The sequence below is a fragment of the Myotis yumanensis genome, unplaced genomic scaffold (assembly GCF_028538775.1).
Source record: "Myotis yumanensis isolate MYYU_CA2020_CCGP unplaced genomic scaffold, mMyoYum1.0.hap1 SCAF_12, whole genome shotgun sequence".
In the NCBI taxonomy this organism is placed as follows: domain Eukaryota; kingdom Metazoa; phylum Chordata; class Mammalia; order Chiroptera; family Vespertilionidae; genus Myotis; species Myotis yumanensis.
The window spans coordinates 30,260,267-30,277,077 of record NW_027223763.1 but is presented as its reverse complement, the minus strand read 5'-3'; the positions used below and the strand labels follow the sequence as shown (position 1 = coordinate 30,277,077).

The following is a 16,811-nucleotide window of genomic DNA, read 5'->3' as shown; positions in this document are numbered from 1 at the left end:
CCCCTTGGGGCGAACCCCGCCCCTACCCTATGCTGGGGAAGCCGCCCTGGGTCCCACCCACTCAGATGAGGCCCCGCCTTGCTGACCTGAAGCCACGCCCTCACGTCGTCCAGCGTGGCCACGCCCCCTGCTGACTTTCTATCCAGCACCTCCAATCTCCTGGAGCTCTTCTTCCCCGGAAAAGGCCGAGCTGAAAACCCGACAAAGGGATCGGGAAACTCCGACAGGCACAGTGCGCTTGCGCACGGGGAACCGGAAGTTAAGACCGAGGCGGTGTTGTCTCTGCTTCCGTTTCTGGTTTTGCTCCAGTGTTTGGGTTTTCTTCGCCGCCAAGATGAACCGATTCTTCGGAAAAGCGAAACCGAAGGCTCCGCCGCCCAACCTGACTGACTGCATTGGCACGGTGGGCGCTTGACCACACATAGCTAGGCTTTGGGCCTCTGAACCCCTTTACCCCACCCACCTCCCGGCTCCCGGCTCCTACTCCTCCACCCCATTCCCGGTCCCGGGCCCATTACTCCTCGGCCCTTTCCACTCCACCTTTGTTCCTGTTACCCAGGTCATTCCTGACGCCACAAACCAGGGACCCCTGGCCTATCGCTGTCTCCCCCAACTGGCACCTGACCCTTGATGCCCGCTGCCGCATCCACTCGCTCTTTCCTTATACCATACACACTTCCCACTTTGTCATTACCCCTCTTTCATCCCTCTCCCACGTCAGGACTCTCTTGACATCCTAGGTCAACATATCTGTACCTGATCCTGGATCTCAGTAACAAAATTCAGAAACCTGGTCCTGGACATTAAGCCACCACCCTCTATCTAGGGAACAGCATTAGAGCTCCAGCTCCAGCCAGTCTACAGCGCACTAGTTCATTTCACACACCTGGTTGAGTCCCTAGCCTGACTAGTTTCTGATTCTAGGAAAATTTCACTTAGTCCAGTGACTCTCAAATTATTTTTCTGCCCAGACGCACTTGAGGGAGACCCTGGAAAGTCAGAATCTGGGGAGTGGAATATAGTGTATAAACCCCCGCCCCAAAGTTTCTGTCTGGGGATTCCACCCCACCCCTTTGGGCACATGCTGGTAAAGAGCCCAGAAGCCTGGACCTCCAAAGTGTTTTCCACCCTTCACCATGTGATCCTCTTGATTTTTCTTTTCTTCCTCCATATTCCTTTCTCTCTTGCTTCTTCTCCTGTAAGTATCTATCTATCTATATAAAAGCGTAATGGACGGTTACCACTGGTGGTCCCCTGAACAACAGGTGGACCAGTTGCTATGATGCGCACTGACCACCAGGGGGCAGACGCTCAACGCTGGAGCTGGTGGTCAGTGTGCTCCCACAGCCAACCTCCCCGTGGTCAACCTCCCACTGCCCGCCCCGGCCGGCTGGCCAGATGGGCCCCTATCGCCCCGATCGCCAGCCAGGTCGAGGGACCCCCCACCCACCCATGCACAAATTCATGCACTGGGCCTCTAGTATTATAATAATGACCACTGCCTTTTATTTTTTTCCCTTAAGGTGGACAGCAGGGCAGAATCCATTGACAAGAAAATTTCTCGACTGGATGCTGAGCTAGTAAAGTATAAGGATCAGATCAAGAAGATGAGGGAGAGTCCTGCAAAGGTAAGGTAGGCAGGAGCTGCTGTGACAGCCTAATTTAAGCACCTGTGGAAATAGCACATGGTGAGGGACTGGTGAGAGATACAGAAGGCATGCTCATAGTCTGGTAAGTAGAAAACCTATGTGAAGGAAGAGAGTTTACAACCAGATATGAGATGGAGACTGGGGCTTTGATCTGATGGAGAGAAGATACTGATCACATATCCAAAAGCATGTATGTGGGAATTAGCATATTCTGCTGAGAAAGTGGCAAATCTGGAGAGAAGGACCGAGCCATGTTCAGGCATAATGAGTTGCCAAGCTGGTCCTGTTAGATAGGTGTAATAGACTGATTAAGGAGTAGCATGCTGGGAAAAAAGTGGCCTTGATAAAGTCACCTAATTTCTTATTTTCCTCTTCTGCTACATAGAAACAGAATACTATACTAAAGTGCATGGATTGTGGATCTAGAACTACCTTTGTTGCTTCCATCTTTATAACATTAACCGTTTGAGTGAGGACAAGTTACTTGGCATCAATGAACATCAGCTTTCCCATCTGTAAAATGGGGATAATATCTACTTAATAGTGTGAGGATTAAATTAGGTAATTCATGTGACCTACAAAGTACTGTGTCTAGTACATAGAAACATTCAGTAAATGTTGGGTATTATTAATATCTGTGAAGTAATAACATTTGCTTTCCCTTCATTAGAGGAGACAAATAAAATGATTTATGGAACCATATAGAAAGTGACAGGGGAAGAGATAAGCTTTCCTCAGACATTTTAGTGGCAGGAAAGCTCATTTAGATTTGATGAGATGAAAGCTTAAACCATGGTGGTAGTCAGGAGAATGATATGATTCAATTTGAAAGTGAGTTCTGACAATCAGTAATAACTGTTCATGAAGAGACAACAGAGAGAGGAAAGGTAAAGTTGATATAAAGGTTTTCATATAAGAAGTGAGAGATCGATGGGGCTGTTGTTAGTCATTTCCAAGGAGAGAGCAGGCTGAGGAGTTTGTGTGTGTTTGAGTTTGAGTGGATAGCAGGATGTCCAAATTGGGGATCTCCTTAAGGTAATTGGATATACAAAATCAGCACTGTTGGGGCTGAGGGTGGAATAAATATACACTAGGAAAAAGACATGCAGTTCATTCACTGAGATATGGGATGCAAAGGGAAAGAAGAATTGAGGCTTAATGACTGTGCTTGCGAGTTGAAAAATAATGCAGGAGACACCATATCTGCTAATTTGAAGAAGAGAATAAGTAGATACGTACATTTGGGGATATGGAAGATTTATTTTACCATATATATACTTTTTACTTCTTTTCATTAAAATCTATTTTCTCCTCAGAATATGGTCAAGCAGAAAGCCTTGCGGGTTTTAAAGCAAAAGCGGATGTAAGTTATATGCATAATCTCCTTTCTTTCACAGGTTTGACCAAAAGAAATGATCTTCCATCCCCTCAGGTTTTTATACCATTTTATAAGCATTCTTCATGTAATTACAAATTTCATGTACATATATAGTTAGCTGGCTTTTTCTTCCCCTATATATTCAGCAACATCTGTTGTAGCACCATCCATTAAAAAAATTTTTTTTACTCCTCACCCTATGATATTTTTTCTATTGATTTTCAGAGAGAATGAAAGGGAGGGAGGAGGAGAGAGAGAGAGAGAGAGAGAGAGAGAGAGAGAGAGAGAGAATCTACAGGTTGCCTCCTGCACGCTCCCCAACCAGGGGCAGAGAGTGAACCCGCAACCCAGTTACATGCCCTTGAACGGGAATTGAACCCACGACCCTTGGGTCCGAAGGCCAATGCTCCAACCATTAAGTCAAACCAGCCAGGGTGTACCATCTATTTAAACAGAACTTTTTGCTATGATAGGGATGTTATATTTATGCTGTGCAGTTCAAAATCTTTTAGCCATGGGTGGCTATTGAACACTTGAAATGTGGCTAGTATGACTAGGAATTGAAGCTTTAATTTTATTTAATTTTAACAGTTTAAGTTTAACTAGCCATATGTGACTTATGTCTTCTGTATTGGACTGCCCAAATCTATAGGGTTTGGTTCTTCCATTATTTATTTAATTAGAGTCTGCCTTTTAAATATATATATATATATATATATATATATATATATATATTTATTGATTTCAAAGAGGAAGGGAGAGAGAGAGATAGAAACATCAATGATGAGAAAGAATCATTGATTGGCTGCCTCCTGCACGCCCCACATTAGGGATCGAGCCTGCAACCTGGGCACGTGCCCTGACGAATCAAACCACAACCTCCTGGTTCATAGGTTGACAACCATTGAGCCACGCCACCAGGCTAGAGTGTGCCTTTTTAATTTTTGTTTGTAAAATTGGGAATCTTGGATATTTGTTCTCTCCCACCAGGAGATTTAAGGGTCCTTAAATAGTCTTACTCTTTGCCCCAGAATTCCACTTCTGGGAATTTAGCATAGGAAATAATGTAAAACATTATAAAGACACATATATATTAACACCTTGTAGCAACAAATGTTATAACATTAAATGGAAAATAGTGTTATAACTAAAATACATACAAAAGAAAAAGGCTGGAGGGTTGCATCAAATGATACTTGGTTAGAGCAGTGATTTTTCAATAGGCGTGCTGCAAGACTTTTTAAAACATGCAATACCTGACAAGTCAGGAACACTGACCTCTTTTCCCTTAGATTGCCAAATTAAAAAATGACAACAGCCAACATAACAATAGTCATCTGGTGTGAATGAATCAAAATTATATCTATTTTCTTATCAGATTGGCAAAAAAATATATTTCTTGGTCTACCGCAGAATTTTAGTAATTAGTTTATGTGTGCCATGAAATGAACAAGGTTGAAAATTGCTGGGTTAGAGTGATTGTTTTGGCCAATTTTATTGTATATTTAATTTTAAAACTCTTTTTAAAAAAGAAAATTCTTATTTAGTATTAGACATACTTTCTTCTTGAGGATTTATATCTCACATTTGCCATTCTCAATTTACTCTACAAAGGTATGAGCAGCAGCGGGACAATCTTGCCCAGCAGTCATTTAACATGGAGCAAGCCAATTACACCATCCAGTCATTGAAAGACACCAAGACCACGGTACTTCCATGGCACCTTTTCCCGTGATTTTATTTTATTTTTGTACTCTTGTGCTCTTTCCCGTGGTTTTTAAAAGACAGTTTAACCAGCATGGCTCTTTAAGACATTGTGTTTTCTCTTAACCTTTTTTTTTTTTAGGTTGATGCTATGAAACTGGGAGTAAAGGAAATGAAGAAAGCATACAAACAAGTGAAAATTGACCAGATCGAGGTGAGATATATACTGGCTTCTGCAAGAATGCACTAGTTTCTGAAAGAATCCAAATGAATGTTTATGTGATGGGAGGGGCACAAAAGGGATTGACCTTTGGGCCTGCCATTTACAAATAAGTAACTTTGAGAAAGGGCACCTAAGGTCTCACTTTCCTTGTTAATGCAAGGTTCCTAATACCACATATGGCTAGTATGAAGATGAAATAAATGAGCTGGTGTATCTACATGCACAATGCCTGCCACATAATAAGCACCAATAAACACCCAGTTTTCTATTACCTCTAATTCAATGATTTTTAGTCTGTTTTCTCATTTGTAAAGTAATTATGTTGCTGTCCATCTCCTAGGATTGTCATGAGTGTCAAATGAGGAGATATATGTAGAATGCTTAAAACAGTCCTAGTGTGGAGTTGGTTCTCTTTTCTAATAATGTTCTTTATATTTTTAATAATGTCATTAGGTCCTTAAAATTAGCATTTCTCTTGAGATCATGCTTTGGCTGGGATGTGAGCCCCAACCTGGGGCAGGGAGTAAACCTGTAACCCAGGTACTTGCCCTTGATGGGGAATCGAACCTATGATCCTTCCATGCGCAGGCTGACATTCTAACCACTGAACCATAACGGTCAGGGCTTTTAAAATTTTTTTAAATGTTTTTTCCATTTTACTTTCTACCCTTTATTTGGAAAAACAAACTTCTGATTTGGGGGCTAGGAAGGAGTTTTCAAATGTTTTGCATTGCTCTAGAGCAGTGGTTCTCAACCTTCTGGCCCTTTAAATACAGTTCCTCATGTTGTGACCCAACCATAAAATTATTTTCATTGCTACTTCATAACTGTAATGTTGCTACTGTTATGAATCGTAATGTAAATATCTGACATGCAGGATGGTCTTAGGCGACCCCTGTGAAAGGGGTCGAGACCCACAGGTTGAGAACCACTGCTCTGGAAGTTCTGAAGTGTAAGTGATGCTGATTTGGGCCTTCTCCAGTATCAACACTACCCTGTTATATGGAGTCTTCAGTAATGTGAAAAGTACATTTTCTGCATGTCCTTAACAGAGTGAAGATATACAGTATTAAGTGCTTAGTGTTTGACATATATTATTGCAATAAATTCTTACATAACCCTATGAAGTATGCTTTTAATAATCCCATTTTACTGATGAAGAATTTAAAGCTTAGAGACATTACTTTTCATGGAGTAATGAAAAATACTTAGCTTGGACATGTCTGACTCCAGAGTTAGCTCTTCAACCCATTATACAACTGCCCTTTATTATGCTGTACCCCTTCTTAGATTGGTTTTACACTTTTTCTGGCCTTGGAGTAGTGTTCCACTTAAGCACAGTAGATTATTCACAGATGATTTATGCCCTCAGTCAATGGTTTTCACCAGCCCGGTCTCAGATCTCAAACCTTTCCTTTTTCTATTTCTGTTTCCCCAACCATGGCAGACCCAGTATAATTTTTTTATACCACTCAGTTGTTTCTGCTACTGCCTCCTTTCTTACACAGTCTTTGGCTAACTCAAGAAGAGTAATTTGCTTATTTCAATTACCTCTTTTTCTCCTTTTATTAGGAAAAATGTTGGTAGTGTAGTTGTTGCTTGATGTAATGTTTCAGGTAAACTTTCTATAATGACAGATGATGAGTATCTATTCTTGCACTAGGACTTTGGATTTCCATGAGGCACCTTAAATTCAAATTCAAGATCGCCAGTTTTGTTTCCATTTATTTATTTATTTTTTTTGTTAATCCTCACCAGAGGATATTTTTTCTATTGATTTTTAGAGAGTATGGAAAGGAGGGAGGGGAAGAAAGAAAGACAGAGAGAAAGAACAACAATGTAAGAGAGACACTTCTATTGGTTGCTTCCTGCACTTTCCCTGACTGGGGCCTGGGATCTAATCTGCAACCCAGGTACATGCCTTTAACTGGGAATCAAACCCATGACCTTTCCATGCGTGGGCCAACGATCTAACCACTGAGAACCACTGTCCAGGGCCCTCTTTATTTTTAAGTTTACATTTTTACCACCAAAAACAGGAGGAGGATTATATAGGTCAATTATATTTATAGTTATTGTTAGGGAAAATCTTCAAACTTGTGATTTTTAAATAATTATTATTTTTTAAAATCTTTATTGTTGAGAGTATTATAGATGTGTCTCCCCTCCCATCCCACCCCCCGCCGTTGCCTCCCTCCACCCGGATCCTGCCCTACCCCAGGCCTTCACCACCCTATTGTCTGTATTGTCTGTGTCCTTGGGTAATGAATGTATGCATATAAGTTCTTTGGTTAATCTCTTCTTGCCTCCCCTCCCCACTTCCCTCTGAGATTCGTCAGTCTGTTCCACATTTCCATGCCTCTGGTTCTATTTTATTCATCAGCTTATTTTGTTCATTAGATTCCTTGTTCATTTATTATTATTATTAGATTCAGTTGTTGATAGATAAGTTTTTATTGCCATTTTATTGTTCATATTTTTTATTTTTTTAAAATACTTCCTTAAGCTCGCTTTCTTTTAGTTTCAATGAGAAGGAACATGCAGGAGTTGCTTGAACCTGTCCTTTAGTGGAGCATCTGCTCAGCTGTTGACTAAAAATAATCACTAGCCAAGGACTGAGGTAAAAGAGGAGAGCTAACAGTTGTTGAGAACTTGGTATGTGCTCTGCATTTTTTTGTACATCATCTTTTTAAAAATTACTTCTAAGTTCAGAGGAGAGAGTAGGGGCAAGAGGCAGAGTAAAATGGTAAAAAATGAATAAAAATCGTGTCATATATTCCTATAGGATTTACAAGACCAGCTAGAGGATATGATGGAAGATGCAAACGAAATCCAAGAAGCACTGAGTCGTAGCTATGGCACTCCAGAGTTAGATGAAGATGACCTAGAAGCAGGTAAAGTTATGGGAAGAGCAATGCATATGTAGCTTTAGAGTCTGGAAGGAGCAACTGCCTGGGACCTTTCCCCAAATGCTAGAGAAAATTCCTGTGAGGGTTACTTGAGAGGTAGTTTATGGTCCAGCCTTTGGGAAGACAGCTTGTGTGGCAGCCACATTGGACTTGCATACTCAACCTACAGCTCTGGGATGGACAAGCTCTGAAGGAAGGTCCACACAAAGGCCTCTGCTGACCGGTGCTTGGTATCTAAACACTGCCTTTCCCTGCTGTTTTCCTTTTGATTTTGGTCTCCCTATTTTGCTACTGGAACTCCTGTCCCTCAGAATAGCAAAGCAGATCAAGAAACAGTAGTTGGTAAATACTATTGTGCATCTACTATATACCAGACACTGTTAGGTTTGGAGATTCAGCATTGGAGAAAACAAATATGACCCCTGAATTCATGAAGCTTCTTAAGCAGGGGTAAGAAACTGCTTCTTTCAAGTAGTTAATTGCAAGAGCACAAGTGGTTAGAGAAGTATGGGATATCATGAAGCACATAACTGGGGAATCTAACATATTTGGGATATGGGACCTAAAGGATGAGTAGGGCCCTGCCGGCTGGCGTGGCTCAGTAGTTGAGCATCGACCTATGAACCAGGAGGTCACAGCTTGATTTACACTCAGGGCACATGCCTGGGTTGCAGGCCCCATCTCCATGTTCTGCTTTTGCCTAGAGCCTCCCCAACCCCACTCATTTTTTAATTTTCTTATTTCCCATCTAGAATCTCCCCTAATGCGTCTTTGCCTGCTATTATTGTTCCTCCTGGGCACTTTCTACTCACTTTACCATATACTTTTTTGAAAAGCCTGATTCATGTAATGATCACGTGGTATACAACAATTTCTGCCTATTTTCATTCTCTTCTTTCAAGTTCATCAATAAATGAGAGAATTTTTTACATTTAATATTATCAGGATTTTCTAATTTGAATTGGTCAACTGATAACTATAGATTCTTCTCACGAAGACTGGGGGCCTTATAACCCCATGAAGAATGGTTGTTTTGTTTGTTTTACTTTGATTTTTGTTTTTCATAGATTTTATCACATCAGTTCCATAGAAAATTTCTTATAATGCTAATCTTTTATTTTGAAAATAGAAATTAATAATCCCTTTTCCTTTGTTTTTATATGTTCATCTAATAAATAATTGGGCTTTCTTAACACAAGCTGCCAGTTTTCTTGGTTCCACACTTTTTTTTATGTTGACTATTTCAATTTCAGAGTTGGATGCACTGGGTGATGAACTTCTGGCAGACGAAGACAGTTCTTACTTGGATGAAGCTGCATCTGCACCTGCAATTCCAGAAGGTGTTCCCACTGACACAAAGAATAAGGTGAAAGCTTTTTCTGTTTGTAATTTCTATGCAGATCATAAAGGTTTACGCTTGATCACCAGTCTGGGATTCTAAAAAGTACTATTAAGTTAAAACAAGGAAAGACTGTCTCGGTCATGATTTTGAGTGCCCTTGAAAGCCCAGTTCTCTCACATTGGATTATGAACAGGCTGTGTAGACAGTGGCACAGAGACCCAGGAATGTTTTTATACAGTGACAATTTATGTAATAGTACAAGTTACCCTTGTTGTGAACTTGCACTGAGTGCCTTTTAAGTTTTAGACATTTCCTGGAAAAACATCAGCAGCACATGCATGAACTGTGCTAGGCTGCAGAGTAAAAGAAAGTTCTACTCTCCAGGAACACTGGTTAATTAGAGGGTGGATGTTTTTAAACTAGGGATTAACAATTTAAGTATAAAACCTAATGTAGAATGATTCTAATTCAATACGGTAAAAGAAGCAGGACACTGGATTAAAGTCTGCCACTGACTGAGACCTTGGCAAATCACTTAGCTGTTTCGAACCTCTCTGGTCCTTGCATCTGTAAAATACAGGTATGATCTCACACAATTGTTGTGCAGATCAAATTAGATCTTGTATGTAAGGGGTTTGTGAACTTAAAGCCCTGTCCAAAGTGACATGGTTATTATTATTATAAATAGAGGCCTGATGCACAAAATTCATGCAAGGGGCTCGGCCCTTGCAGCCCCGACTTTGTCCAGACGGTCATTCTACTGTCCAGTCTAATTAGCATATTAGCTCTTTATTATCTATAATAATAAAAGCATAATATGCTAATTAGACCGGACAGCTGAACGAGGGCCGAGGCAAGCCACCACAGCTGCGAGCACCGAGCCCCTTGCATGAATTTTATGCATTGGGCCTCTAGTATAGGATAAAATTTTGCTGCATATGAAATCCTGCTCATTCCATCTTAGATCTTGATTCCATCTTAGTTGCCACTGGACATTTACAGTCCTGGTGTTTTCCTTATCTCCCAACATGCACAATGTAGTTGACAGAATACTTGAGTGGAAACCAGTCTCAGCTCTACCTTTATTCACTGTGTAACTTTGAGCAAATTAGCAATTCATGTCTTCTCTCTGAATTTCATCAGTGTTTTTCCACCTGTAAAATGTGGGCAGCAAAAAGCGGCAGGTAATTTCTCAGGTCCCTTATAGCTGTTTTCTGTGAATGCTTGTCTTCCCTTATTCTACTCCTCCCATCTGCCTTGAGCTTGGGGTCATCTTACCTTTCTCTCCCTCACACCACCCCCACACCTCTGGCCACTTCAGGGTTTCAGGTGCATAGGTTGTTTTTTATCAGCACACGTGAAAGAATTTTTATGAATACCACCATAGCCCACCTTTTTAATTCCCTGAAGCATGTATGTTAGGTCTACTTCTAGAAGGTCACAGGTTCCTAAGTTAAAGTGCTGTTGGGATATGGTTTCTAAATTGATAGCAGTATCACTGCCTATAAGTTTGTAGGACAGTATGTTATGGCGATAACTGCCTGTTCTGGGGCACTGCTCCTTCAAGGATTTGGGAAGTTATAAAAGTTAATTGCTCACTTTAGGGATGAGAGTGAAAATGGGAATCTGGAGGCAAGGACTAACTCCTCAGCCTTTCCTCCTGGACCCTCCCAGCCCTGTTTTCCCGTTTCTAGATTTACACTGCAGTTTCTTTCTGTTTCTGTTTCTCTCTTACTCTTCCTTTACCCTGTAAAGATCATCTTTTTGATCTCTTCTAGTTCTTGTCCAGGTTCATCACTTCCTTCCTTACCTTTCATAAAAAAAAATCTCTCATCTTCTGATTTTGATTTTCATTGATTAAACATTTGGAGATGAGTTTTAACTATTAAATATTTGTAATCATTTTTTTTAATCAGTTGAAAAATAGTGGCACTATGAGAATATTATGCTAAGTGAAATAAGTCAGGAAAAGCTAAAGAACCACATGATTTCACTCATGTGGGATATAAAACTAAACCTCATGGGCAGACAACAGTGTGGTGATTATCACAGGGAATGGGGTGGGGAAGTGGTAGGGATGGAAGGTATACTAGTAGTTTGACTTTGGGTGATGGGCACAAAGTATACTATTTAGATCTTGTATCTTAGAAATGTACACTTGAACCCTTTGTGATCCAGTTAGCCAATATCATCCCAGTACATTTAATAAAAATTTAAAAAAATAAATAGTGGCACTAAACATTGCTTCCTTTTTACAGGATGGAGTTCTCGTGGATGAATTCGGATTGCCACAGATCCCTGCTTCATAGGCTTGCATCGCTCAAGTACATCTTGTAAAATAAATACATATTCTGGGACTAGGAAATATTTATCTTTCCAAATTTATCATAACAGATTATGGTTTCTTTCCTTTCTTTGAAGGAAAAGTTAATTACATTGCTCTTTTTTTTTTCCCATTAAGAGACTCAACATTTGGGTGATGCTTTCTTTGTACTAAATTTTTATTCCTTTTCTCTTAGGAAAGACTAACTTACTTAAAAGTATCAATGGGCATGTATGATTTCATTCCTATAATTTGAAATAAAATCAAGGAAATGGGACTCTTTAGATTTTATGATAGTTTAACTCCATTATCTCAAATTGACCTGATAAAATTGATAAGGCAGATGGGATTTCTGGGACTCGTCATATTATGATTCAAAATCATTTGCGGTATTATAGGTGGTTAAAGTGATGGCCTTTTTTGATGAATATTGTTATGTCTTGTGAGTAAAGCATACTGTGTCCAGTATTGGAATGGAATTAATACTATGTCATGAGTGGATGGTTTTATTCTATGGTTCCCTCAGTATTACAGCCTGACTTGTAACAGTAATGAATATTTCTTGATATTTAATGTATAGGACATTTATTTATACTCAATAAATATTTTTCAAAAGGATATAACTTTAATAATATCACTTCCGCCTGAAACCTCCACTGTAGAAACCAAATTTAATATAATTTTAATGTTGCCTGGCCAGTGTTGCTCAGTGGTTGAGCATGGACCCATGCACCAAGAGGTCATCGGTTCGATTCCTGGTCAGGGCACATGCCCCGGTTATGGGCTCAATCTCTGACAAGGGACATGCATGGAGCAGCCAATCAATATTGGTGGTTCTCTCTCATCCATGTTTCTATCTCTCTTTCCCTTCCTCTCTCTAAAAATCAATTTTAAAAATTTAATATAATTTTAATGTCACTTCAGCCTAAAAACTCCACTACAGAAATCGAATTTACCCGGTGGCATTGTGGTATAGAGGAAAGATTGAGGAACAATCCAGGCTTGGGCCCTGGGTCTGCTATGTAATAGCTACTAGGTAGCCTCCTCACTTCTATTTCCTTATTAGTAAAATTGTGCTTACCTCACAAGGCTCTTGTGAGGAATAATGGAGATAATTGTCATGAGTACTTTGTTAACTGCAACATACTATTTTCATATGAGGGTTTATTAACAATAAAAAAGCAGGGGCTTCTTTCTTTTCTTGGGAGTGCTACAGCAAGTCCAAATTCCTGCCTGATTTCAGGATCTTTCATGATCCATCCTCCTTTCCACAGTCAACTTTTCACCAACAACATTCCCTCCTCCACCTTGCTGGGTGCCTCACAATGCCACATGCACCAGCCTTTCATGTGTCAGCAGTTCACAACAGAATTGAGCATAAAATACAGAGTTCCCGTATACTCCCTTCCCCACACATGCACAACCGCACCCCCCACTCCAACCCCACAACTATAGACATTCTGTACCGGAGTGGCACATTTGTTAATAATTTATGAACCTATATTGATAGATTTTATCTCAACGTCCATACTTTGGGTGGTGTACAGTCTATGGGTTTTGACAATATACCTACCATTGAAGTACCATACAAAATAGTTTCACTGTCCTAAAAATCTGTGCTCTGCCTGTACCTCCCTACCTCCCCCTGAGCCCTGGCAACCACTGATTTTTTTACTGCCTCCATAGTTTTGCCTTTTCCAGAATGTCATCTAGTTGAAGTCATACAGTTTGTAGCCTTTTTACATTGGCTTCTTTCACTAAGTAATATGCACCTAAGTTTCCACCATGTGTTTTTTTTGGCTTGATAGCTCATTTCTTTTTAGCACTGAATAATGCTCCATTGTCAGGACTTCTTTTTAATGTAACTATTTACAGCTATAAATTTCTATCTGACCACTGCTTTCATTGCTTGTCATAAGTTTTGGTATGTTGTGGAAGTACTGTTTATGGTGTATGGTAAATGGGTACATGGGCTCCGTTCCATGCTCCAGCTCCCTCTCCCACCCTGCGGGAATTCTGGTATAGTGAAAACCATCTGTAAATGGACTGTGAGACCTTGGGAGCCTGGCCAGCTCCTTGGCCTAAGAAAGGCCACAGAGAAACTGCTTCTAGATATGACCCAGATTGCAAACAGCTAGTGTTTTATCTAATACAGCTTGTTCTCTGGCACGTTCAACCCCCAACACCTCCCTACCCCCGCACCCGCTGGCCGCAGGCTAGATGGGACTGGTGGAAGATTGCACTGGTCAGCCACCACCAGTATGCACGTAAGTCCTGATAAACCCATCTCTCTCACAGCCAGTCCTCCAGTTTATTTATTTGGAATCCACAAACAATATGCTAAGGTTTTTTTGAACCTCAGCTCTTTGCATAAAATAGGAAAGTCAGAATAAATGTTTATTTACTTCCATTTATTTACAAGTTTTGAAAATAATGAATAGGTTTCCTAGTGCACCAGTAATAAATAAATTATTGCCTTTCAGTTCCAAATTTACCTTTTTGCCTGCTCTGTGAAATGGATTTGGGCCTTTTATTTTATTTTTTTTTTATTTTTATTTTTTTTTAATATATTTTATTGATTTTTTTACAGAGAGGAAGGGAGAGAGATAGTCAGAAACATCGATGAGAGAGAAACATCGACCAGCTGCCTCCTGCACATCTCCCACTGGGGATGTGCCCGCAACCCAGGTATGTGCCCTTGACCGGAATTGAACCCGGGACCTTTCAGTCCGCAGGCCGATGCTCTATCCACTGAGCCAAACCGGTTTCGGCAGGATTTGGGCCTTTTAAATATTTATCCCTTTCCTGCTCTTAGATATTAAGCTTTGTCAGTAGAGGGCACCAGAGAGAGATTGCAGGAAAAAAGAGGTTTGTTTCCTGTTTCTAGTTAGGCTTCTGTGCTCTGGGCAGCTTCTCCAGTGTCTGGCTCCTGTAAGGCCTATGGCTTCTTCAGCAGCTGGCTTTTTCAGTGTATGGTAGCTAGCAGCCAGAAACTTCTTCTGGCATCCCCCCTCAGGCGGTTTGTAGTGGAGGGTCTCTTGTGAGACACCTCTCTATACATGGCTCTTCCCAACACCCTACAGTAGGTAGATTTATGGCAACCTCTTTTATATATATATACTAGAGGCCCGGTGCACGAAATTCATGCATGGGCAGGGGGGAGTCCCCCTCAGCCCAGCCTGCACCCTCTCCAATCCGGGACCCCTCGTGGGATGTCCGACTGCCAGGCCTAAACCGGCAGTCGGACATCCCTCTCACAATCCTGGACTGCTGGCTCCTAATTGCTCGCCTGCCTGCCTGATTGCCCCTAACTGTCCCCCCTGCCGGCCTAATCGCCCCTCACTATCTCTGTATACAAGCCTGATCATCCCTAACTGCCCTCCCTTGCTGGCCTGGTTGCCTCCAACTGCCCCACCCCCACCTCCCGCCAGCCTGGTTGCCCCCAACTGCCACCCTGCTGGCCTGGTCGCCCCACACAGCCTGCTGTTCAGTCGTTTGGTCGTCCCTCACTAATCCCCCTGCCAGCCTGGTCATAGGCAGCCATCCTGTGAGGGCATGAGGGTTATTTGCATATTACTTCTTTATTATATAGGAAGGATATATGTGTGTGTGTGTGTGTGTGTGTGTGTGTGTGTGTGTGTGTTAGAGACCTGATGCACAAAATTCATGCACTGGGGGGGGGAGCAGTCCTTCAGCCCTGCCTGCGCCTTCTCACAGTATGGGAGCCCTCAGGGGATGTCCCACTGACAGCTTAGGGCCCGGAGGAGCAGGCCTAAGCCGTCAGCCGGACATCCTTAGCGCTGCTGTGGAGGCAGGAGAGGCTCCTGCCACTGCTGCTGTGCTCACCAGCCGTGAACCCAGCTTCTGGCTGAGTGGCACTCCCCCTGTGGGAGCGCACTGATCACCAGGGAGCAGCTCCTGCAGCGCACATTTGCCCCTTGGTGGTCAGTGCATGTCATAGCGACTGGTCGTTCTGCCATTCGGTCGATTTGCATATTAGCCTTTTATTACATAGTGTGTGTGTGTGTGTGTGTGTGTGTGTGTGTGTGTGTATATATATATATATGTACTTATTTACTTACTTTTTTAGAGAGGGAGAGGGAGAAAAAGAGAAACATCAATGATGAGTGGGAATCATTGATCAGCTGCCTCCTGCATGCCCCCTACTAGGGATCAAGCCCACAACCTGGGCATGTGCCCTGACCCAGAATCAAACCTTGTCTTCCTGGTTCATAGGTCAATGCTGAACCACACTGGCCAGGCAGATTTCTGGCAACTTCTGCCAGGACAGCACCGCAGTGGCTTCCTGCCAGCTAGTGAGCCACAGGAACGTCTTCTCTAAAAGGTCTGCACCTCAGTTCTGGGGTGATCTTTATTGAACACTATCTCAATCAACCTTAGAGGTAGGGGCTATTCCTTATATTGCTAATCCTGTATTCTTTTAGAGTTCTCTTTTGATTCTTTTATTTAGTTAGTTAGTTAATTCTCACCAGGGGATATTTTCCCATTGATTTTTAGAGAGAATGGAAGGGAAGGAGGAGAAAGAGTGAGAAACATCAGTATGAGAGAGACATATTGATTGGTTGCCTTCCACACACACACCCCCCAAATGGAGTTGGGATCGAACCTGCAACTCAGGTTTGTGCCCTTGACTGGGAATTGAACTTACAACCCTTTGGTGTGCAGGCCACTGAGCCACACCAGCTCTTTTGATTATTAGCCAATCCTTATTACTCCATTCCCCTGTTATAGTTAATATGTCCTTAAATAAATAATTCCTCTCCTGTTCAAATTACTGTGCAGTTCTTCTCTCCTGAATGAACCCAGACTGATAAAATTGGTAATTTCTAAAGATGATAACACGTTTGTTTGATGAACTGATCTGTCAAAAATAACAGACTTCATGGAAGATAAAAATTGAAATTTCTAAAGCTGACAAGGAATTGATATCTATCATATACAAGAAACCATCAGCAAGAAAAATAGAGCAATGAGCAATGGAAATGAATAAGCAATTTAAAAAGAGGAAACAAATGTCATTAAGCAATGTCAGGCTCATTACTAATCAGAAACAAAATAGGAAAATGAGCAATGGATATGAATAAGAAATTTAAAAAGAGGAAACATAAATGTCATTAAGAAATGTGAGGCTCAGTAATCAGAAACACAAAATAATGAGAGCACATCACACCTATTGTTTGGAAAAAGTTTGGAAACTATAATGGTTATATCTGAAATATACTTGAGATCTTTCCTTTTTTCTCCACATTTGCTGTCACTCTA

At 41.3% G+C, this 16,811-nt stretch overlaps 1 protein-coding gene across 1 annotated transcript; it reads left to right on the top strand.

Moving 5' to 3' along the window:
- The first annotated feature begins 237 nt into the window (after nucleotides 1-237).
- Nucleotides 238-12,143, top strand: CHMP5 (charged multivesicular body protein 5). Its single transcript, XM_070431366.1, has 8 exons — nucleotides 238-403; nucleotides 1,524-1,628; nucleotides 2,966-3,012; nucleotides 4,642-4,735; nucleotides 4,874-4,945; nucleotides 7,740-7,848; nucleotides 9,117-9,229; nucleotides 11,464-12,143. The coding sequence occupies exons 1-8, from the start codon at nucleotides 335-337 to the stop codon at nucleotides 11,512-11,514; spliced, it is 660 nt and encodes a 219-aa protein (XP_070287467.1). The 5' UTR covers nucleotides 238-334; the 3' UTR covers nucleotides 11,515-12,143.
- Nucleotides 12,144-16,811: the final 4,668 nt, after the last annotated feature.